The following is an 8,143-nucleotide window of genomic DNA, read 5'->3' on the forward strand; positions in this document are numbered from 1 at the left end:
ATAGGAGCGCTGGGATTCTGCAGATCTGCGCTACACCAACTCATCTACTTCGTACTTCGTCGTTATTGCAGCACCTGCGTCTTTCAGTCTAAAGTCAGATGTAGTCCAGCTGCATAACTTCAGTCAAACACGCATATGGTTAGCTTAAAATAAAGTCACAGAAATGCATGAAAATAAGCTTTATTTATCTTTCACAAACAAACAAAACAATACAAAAACACATAAGATGCACAATTGACCCAAGACAGATTATGTGTGGTAATCCTTTTTCATATAATAAACCTCATAAAACCTTAAAATAATAATATAAACATGTTACAATATAAACATGGTTTTGGGTCACACTATTCCAGCTATGGTATAAACCTCTATACGCTATGGGCGTACAGTTTGGGGGGTAACATGGTAATATCAACATTAATTTTTCCAGTGCCTCTCCACAATGTACTCCTAGAAACACCTAGGTCTGTCCTGCTAGTCACAAGTATTTTTTTTTACCAATCACCCAGATCTTCAAGGGGAAAACATCAAGGTTATACAACAGACACCTTTGAAAAAGGATTAGATTTATCCCAATGAACGGGGCTATTTCTGTCCCTACTTTGAATAATCATTACTATATCCAGTAGCGCATGTTTTGTACTCTCAGGGAAGGGCGTTATTTGACATGTTTCACTTTACTATCAGACTCCTCTTCAGTCACTTCAGTCGTGGTCTGCAGCTGAATCTCCAGGGCAGTTTGTAGTCAAGTCTTCTTCATCTGTGGGTTAACAAAGCCAAAGGGAATCAGTGCCACTTCCCTAAAATACATACCCCCCTCTCCAATTAACTGCATTAAACAGATGAGGACACTTTTATATATATATATATATATATATATATATATATATATATATATATATATATGCATTTAGGAAAAACACTAGGCAATCAGTAACCCCCAAAACTGAGAATATGAAAGGAAATACAAAAATCTGAATTACAGCAAGACTATGTTGAAGCTGCCGGAGCTAGTCTAGCAAAATATAAAGCAAATAAGTTAATGAGCATCAACTCACCACATTTGTATTTAGGGCTGCAACAAACAACTATTTTGGTAATCGATTAATCTGTCGATTACTACTTCGATTAATTGGATAAAAATAATTCCAGCATTAAATGCAAGTGTTTTATTAAAGTTTTGAGTTTTTCCTCATCTTGTCTAATGCTCTCTTTAAAACAACTTGAGATAGCAGTTATAAAACCAATTGAAAACATATGTGCAAAAAATAAAGGGCTTTACTGCATATAGTGTATACACCGATCAGCCATAAAATTATGACCACCTGCCTAATATTGTGTAGGTCCCCCTTTTGCCGCCAAAACAGCCCTGACCCGTCGAGGTGTGGACTCCACTAGACCTCTGAAGGTGTGCTGTGGTATCTGGCACCAAGACGTTAGCAGCAGATCCTTTAAGTCCTGTAAGTTGGAGGTGGGGCCTCCATGGATCAGACTTGTTTGTCCAGCACATCCCACAGATGCTCGATTGGATTGAGATCTGGGGAATTTGGAGGCCAAGTCAACACCTTGAACTCGTGATTCATCAGACCAGGCCACCTTCCTCCATTGCTCTGTGGTCCAGTTCTGATGCTCACATGCCCATTGTAGGCGCTTTCGGCAGTGGACAGGGGTCAGCATGGGCACCCTGACTGGTCTGCAGCTACGCAGCCCCATACGCAACAAACTGCGATGCACTGTGTGTTCTGACACCTTTCTATCAGAACCAGCATTCTCTTATTCAGCAATTTGAGCTACAGTAGCTCGTCTGTTGGATCCAGCCTTCGCTCCCCACGTGCATCAATGAGCCTTGGCCGCCCATGACCCCGTTGCCGGTTCACTGCTTTTCCTTCCTTGGACCACTTTTGATAGGTACTGACCACTGCAGACCGGGAACACCCCACAAGAGCTGCAGTTTTGGAGATGCTCTGACCCAGTCGTCTAGCCATCACAATGTGGCCCTTGTCAAAGACGCTCAGATCCTTACGCTTGCCCATTTTTTCTGCTTCTAACACATCAACTTTGAGGACAAAATGTTCACTTGCTGCCTAATATATCCCACCCACTGACAGGTGCCATGATAACGAGATTATCAGTGTTATTCACTTCACCTGTCAGTGGTCATAGTGTTATGGCTGAACGGTGTATATTAACAGGTGTTTTTACATTGATCTCAAAATACAAAGCTATTTTACTCTTCAGTTTGTAAGGTGCTAAACTATTTTGATAAATAATGAAAAATAAAGTGAACATTAAATTCAGTGTTTACAGGCTTTTCTACATCAAATAACTTCCACGGCAGTCCAATACTGGACTGTGAAGGTAGATATTTTTTTCCTGAAATGAGAGACAATACGAGAATGCATAGTAGCACAATATTTAAATTTACATGCACACTGGATGATGCATACAATCAAAACTTGCGTGAAAAGAGAAAAACATGAATGTGTTGATATTCCCTTTCCCACCTCGCACACTGACTGTGAAACGAGGTCCATTCGATCTGATTCTATGTGCGTTAAAAATGACACTGAACAATGAAACACGAGAGGAAGATGTGGACTGGAAAAGCTTATGATCTGCGTGTCTAACCAGGAATAACTATACAACAGAGCAAATATAGACCCGACAATATATGGCAACCTATTGCAGAGGAGCTGGGCAGGAAAGGTACTGACTGTCTGATGTAGCTAGAATTCAACAAAGTGGTTAAGCACGGATAAACAACAACAATGTGACTAACATTATTTACAAAGATTTACACTTTGGTGATGTGTAGTTTATGTGCGATATTTTTTACATATATTTTTTAAATGATGTAAAAGCTTATTTCTTCAGCAGCCCCGTTGCAAACTGAAACGTTTTCCATTAGTTTTTTCGTTTACGATATATATTTATATTTTGAATTCAATATTTACGGCACTAATTTCATCATACAGTCCGAGCCTTCAGCAGCACTGTGCCACAGCTGTGCAACGCACTTCCAGAGGCTCTGAGAAGCGCCCCTAAAAAATGTCTTAAAAATGACACTTTTAAATACGTTTTTAAGGATCTCTGTTAGTTGCAAGTTTTAAAATCCTCTTAGCCTTCTTGTATTGCTTGCTCCCCTTAATTGGCTTTTCTGCTTGTTTTCTTGCTTACTTTGTCTTTTTACTGTGTCTTGTTGATTCTCGCTTGAGTGCAGCGTGATAAATATATTATAAATACAATGTATAATATAAATATTAATAATAATGTAGTAGGTAAAGAAACAGTCGTAGCTTGTTTGACACATACTACAAACGGAAAGGCTGTGTACTTAGTGCGGTTTTAACGGATCCTAATAATAATAATAATAATAATAATAATAAAAAGTGTCATGTCGTTGATGGACAACTTTTCGGACATCAGACTATTAATGACGTGTTGGATCTAGTGCTACTGCCTGTACCAACTGAGCTCTTCCTCCTGTCATCACGGCTCCAGTGTTTTCTCTTCAGGTGCTCATGCATCATTGTTCAGTTTGCACATGTTGCAGCTAACTGTCTTCTTTGCAGTGTTCAGTGTAAAGTGACCCATACTTTAGAAGACTTTCACAACTTTCCAAACAAAGTTTTTTTTGTTTTGTTTTGTAGTTGTACCCAGTAGACCCAACTAATCGACGATGAAATTCGTTGCCAACAATTTTTAATAAATCGACGTAATCAATTTAATCGATTAGTTGTTGCAGCCCTCTTTGCATTTATCGTGCATCCTCTGGTAAGCAATGCATGTACTAGTCTTACCTGTGTACATAGTCCCACACCATATGCAGTAGAAGTGGACGCCCCTCAGATATGATGTTAGAATCTGCAATTTATCCAAAGACTGTCAGAGAATAAAAAAAAAAAAAAAGTGTATTTTTACTAAGCCTTTCAAAACAAAACTTTTCATACCAGAGCTATTCCATACCTACACACTGACGAAATAAGAACAAATTAAAAGAACAATATATGACAATGCCAGCCATTAGTGGCATTCCTTGAGCCAGGCTCAAATCGTTTACATCGATTTGGTACTATAGCATACAAATAATGTGGTTTATTCCTAAGATGATTCTCTTGCATTCATGTTACAGTACAACAGAACATCACTAACAGTTAGTTCCTCTCCCTTATCCTCTTCCTCGTCCGTTTCCTCTTCTTCTTCACTCTCCTCCTCTTTCTCCTCAGTCATAGGTGCAGGCCAGTACCAATTCTCCCTTGGTTCAGTGATGCCCTAAACACACACAAGAGAAAAACTCTTAATAACTGATTTTATTTGGAGAGCTACCATCAAGTTAACCATACACAGGGGATGTGCCCACTGACTGGAAGCAAAAGAAAGGGGACAAAACTGAGCCAGGAAATTACAGACCCATCAGTCTCACCTGCATCACCTGTAAAATGTTGGAAAAAATGATTAGACAGAAAATGGAGGAGCAGCCTTTGCTTTTTCTAATCTATATTAATGATCTGGACTCTGGGATAGTTAACAAACTTGTCAAATTTGCAGATGATACTAAAATAGGTGGCTCAGCAGATACAATCTTGGCAGCACAGGCTATTCAGAGTGACTTAGATAATATTCAGTTGTGGGCCGACACCTGGCAAATGAAATGCAATGTGGACAAGTGCAGGGTAATACATGCAGGTAACAAAAATGTCCACTATAATTATACTATGGGAGGAATAGAACTAGATGAAGTAACACATGAGAAAGACCTAGGAGTCTATGTGGACTCCACACTTTCTCCATCCAAACAATGTGGGGAAGCAATAAAAAAGGCAAACAGTATTAGGGTATATTGTCAAAAGTGCAGAATTGAGAACAAGGGCAGTGATGTTCAGACAGTACAAAGCGCTAGTTAGAGCTCATCTGGATACTGTGTACAGTTCTGGGCTCCACACTTCAAGAAAGATATCGCTGCTCTAGAGGCAGTTCAGAGGAGAGCAACCAGACTTATTCCAGGTCTGAAGGGAATGTCCTACTGAGAGACTGAGGAACTGAACCTTTTCACCCTGGAACAGAGGAGACTACGTGGGGACTTGATTCAAGTCTTTAAAATCATGAAAGGCATCGACCACATCAAACCAGAGGAGCTTTTCCAGATCAGCAGGGACACACGCACCCGGGGACACAAATGGAAATTGGGCTTCAAGGCATTCAAAACGGAAAACAGGAGACACTTCTTTACACAGAGAGTAGTCACAATCTGGAATAAACAACCCTGCGATGTGGTAGAAGCTGAAAGTTTGGGAACATTTAAAAATAGACTGGATAGGATCCTTTGATCACACAGTTAATGGACACCAAACGAGCATGATGGGTCGAATGGCCTCTTCTCATTTGTAAACTTTCTTAAACAATTTTAAATAGTATGAAAGCACCTGTAGCCAAAGTGTAACACAGCTAGATTTAACCAGAACAACACTGGAATGACTTCTATATACATAAAAATACAAGATTTATTATCTAATATTCCACTACAAAGCTTTGAAATGAAATCGTCTCTGTGGTGACATCATTCAGTCACATACCTTCTGGCTGTCTAGCTGTTCACAGGCACGCTGGCTCTTCCTGAGATCTCCTTCAGCCTGGCGTTCCTCCCTTTCTGTTTTCAACCGGACTCTGAAAGGATAATGATCGTTTACATGGATAAAAGACCACGTAGGCTAGATCTAGCAAGACAATTTCCTTATAACTGAGCGAAAGTCAGCAAAGGTATCCAGATATGCAACTATTGAGGTGACATTCATGGACAGAAAATCCCACAAATGTTCATCATCACTTAAAAATAAATGTTAAAAGAATAGCCACCTGGTACGGCAAATTATATCCGCCCTAACAAATATAGGTGTGCTTCAATCTCTTGGATAATTTTGTCTGAACAAACAAAACATTAGTCTAAGATTGAATCCTTACAGTCTAAATTCAATTAATTATGATCTCTGTTCTTTTCACCTGTATTGTTCCAGTGTCTGTGTCTGAACTTGTTGTTTAATGTGCATTTTGTGCCTGTAGTGCTCAAGCTTCTCCTCCGCTTTTCTCTTCTTCACTTCTTCCATCCCGATTCCACCTCGATCTGACCAATAAGGAAACAAACCACCTTGCCTATTTACTGTGCTGGAAGAAAGATATGGAGTCGGCAGTTCTAATCAGAATGTATTACGTGCACGGGAAAAAAATAGCAGAACACAGCAACAGAAAGTATTAAACAAGTATAATCCTGTTTTTCCAAAGAGTTCAAGGAAGTACATAGCTTTTATTCCCATTTTGGGACATACCCTCGAGGGGTTTGACATTTTACAAACAGTGTCTGATTGGTCATCGAAATAACAATGACAGTAATTTAATTGGCATTCTAAAATACGCCTATCCATCTCATCAATATTATTACAATTATTACTCATGAATAATTATTATTCTCCTCTAAATTGCCTGCTACATTCGGAAGGTCATTTGCCGATAACAAAGATAGGTTTGAAACAATTAAACTTCAATAAGAAACAAGTAGAGAATGTAAATTGCTGATAAAATAAAAAGGAGTAACTGAGAAGTTAGAAAATAAAAGGCTCTCATAATTCATTGGAAAGAATGCAGGCAAATTAATAGTTACTTGCCAGAAACCTCCAGGGTCACAGCACACAAAGCACAGAATCACAAAATGATTTCTATTTTCCTCCATATTACCTAATTCAGAAGCTTTTTGTAATTGTTTTCATTTTACAGTTCTGCTTGATTATGTAATGTTAAATGAAGGATAGGAGGTATCTTACCTGTTTTAATGTTCAGTGGAATAGGTTCAACTCTGCCTGCACCTTTTAAGTGAAAACACAAAACACACCAAGAAATAAATATTACGAGCTATCTATATACCAACCCTGCTTATTGCACTGTCAATACTGGTGTTTACAAGCAAAAACAGCATCAATCTACTACAACACAGTCCATAGCAAGACTAATCCGCTAGTCAAGTTACCCCAATATATATTTAAAACTATATAGGTTCTTTGATCTATACATCCGTCGCATTGTTGTTGTAGAGTTGGCCATTTTATATCCAGAAGAAATGAGGAAAACTCACCTTGTTTGCCCAGTCCCTGACCTGCTTTGTAGCCCATCTTTTGCAGCAGCGCAAAGCCCTTGTTTTCATTGCCAAGCGAGCTCTGCAGCCTGGCCTCCCTGCTCTCCGTCTCCTGCTCCTTGAAGCTCTTCTGTCTGTTCTTTATGTTCTTCTCCTTGTGCTGCTCTTCCTTCTTCTTTTCCACCTTCGCCCGTCGCACCATGGGGACGCCTGGCCTCACATCCTGCCTGCCAGTGGACATGGGCAAAGCCACCATGTGATTTCACCAGACGTAGAACAAAGACATTTGTAACTGTAACTACACAGTTAGAGCATATGCCAGCACAAATACTGTCATTAGGGGGAAATAGCTCTTAATAAGCATCACAATTCTAAACACACTCAGTTACCCAGGTTTCATTAATTCATAAAATGTACTTTTAAAGTAATATTTGAGAGACGTCATTAAGTTCAGACAATTTAGTACAATATACAATAACAGTATACAATAATGTAGCTGAACGATAAAATAAAGAAAAACATAGCACACGTGTTCCATGTTTATTCTTCTTGTATTTGTTATGATACATTATTTTAAATTCCTTCCCCTCAAAACAGTTTAAACTATCCATAGAATATATTAATGTATACAACAAATACGTCACAAGGAAAATGTGTGCATTCATATCCAAGAAAAGATCATAATGTAAACACAGTCTTACATTTTATTAAGGAACGCGTCAGACATATAATCGTCCTCATCGTCTGCCATCTCAAAAAACGTACTTCCCAAAACATGCACCTCTTTCTTAACAAAATTGTCTCCGACCAGATATACTATATGAACCTTACTGTATCTCAACTCCAAATGGTTTCATTAATCCCAAAACAGAAACTGTGCATCTGCTATTGTCTCCGTGCTTCATTTCCGGTGTACATTCCTGTCACCCAAGAACATATGTTCCTCTTGTAATTACCATCAGAGAACTATATTTATTTACACAACATTTATTTTAATTATCATATATGCAAAGTAAAATGTAT

The 8,143-nt window shown here is 38.7% G+C and overlaps 1 protein-coding gene across 1 annotated transcript; it reads right to left on the bottom strand.

The window, feature by feature from the left end:
- Positions 1-164: 164 nt before the first annotated feature.
- Positions 165-8,017, bottom strand: gpatch11 (G patch domain containing 11). The gene is made up of 8 exons (XM_066696615.1): positions 7,822-8,017; positions 7,121-7,347; positions 6,813-6,854; positions 5,998-6,118; positions 5,574-5,664; positions 4,153-4,272; positions 3,801-3,882; positions 165-760 (listed from the first exon to the last, which is right to left on the bottom strand). The coding sequence occupies exons 1-8, from the start codon at positions 7,869-7,871 to the stop codon at positions 705-707; spliced, it is 789 nt and encodes a 262-aa protein (XP_066552712.1). The 5' UTR covers positions 7,872-8,017; the 3' UTR covers positions 165-704.
- Positions 8,018-8,143: the final 126 nt, after the last annotated feature.

This window comes from Amia ocellicauda, chromosome 23, assembly GCF_036373705.1.
Source record: "Amia ocellicauda isolate fAmiCal2 chromosome 23, fAmiCal2.hap1, whole genome shotgun sequence".
Lineage (NCBI taxonomy): Eukaryota > Metazoa > Chordata > Actinopteri > Amiiformes > Amiidae > Amia > Amia ocellicauda.

Excerpts from the sequence above, each read along its gene's own strand:
- gpatch11 (XM_066696615.1), bottom strand. The coding sequence starts at position 7,871 with ATGGCAGACGATGAGGACGATTATATGTCTGACGCGTTCCTTAATAAA. Across the intron at positions 3,883-4,152 it reads ATAAGGGAGAGGAACTAACT|TCTTTGGATAAATTGCAGAT; the intron begins GTTAGTGATGTT and ends ATTCTCTGACAG. Across the intron at positions 761-3,800 it reads GTGTGGGACTATGTACACAG|ATGAAGAAGACTTGACTACA; the intron begins GTAAGACTAGTA and ends GTTAACCCACAG.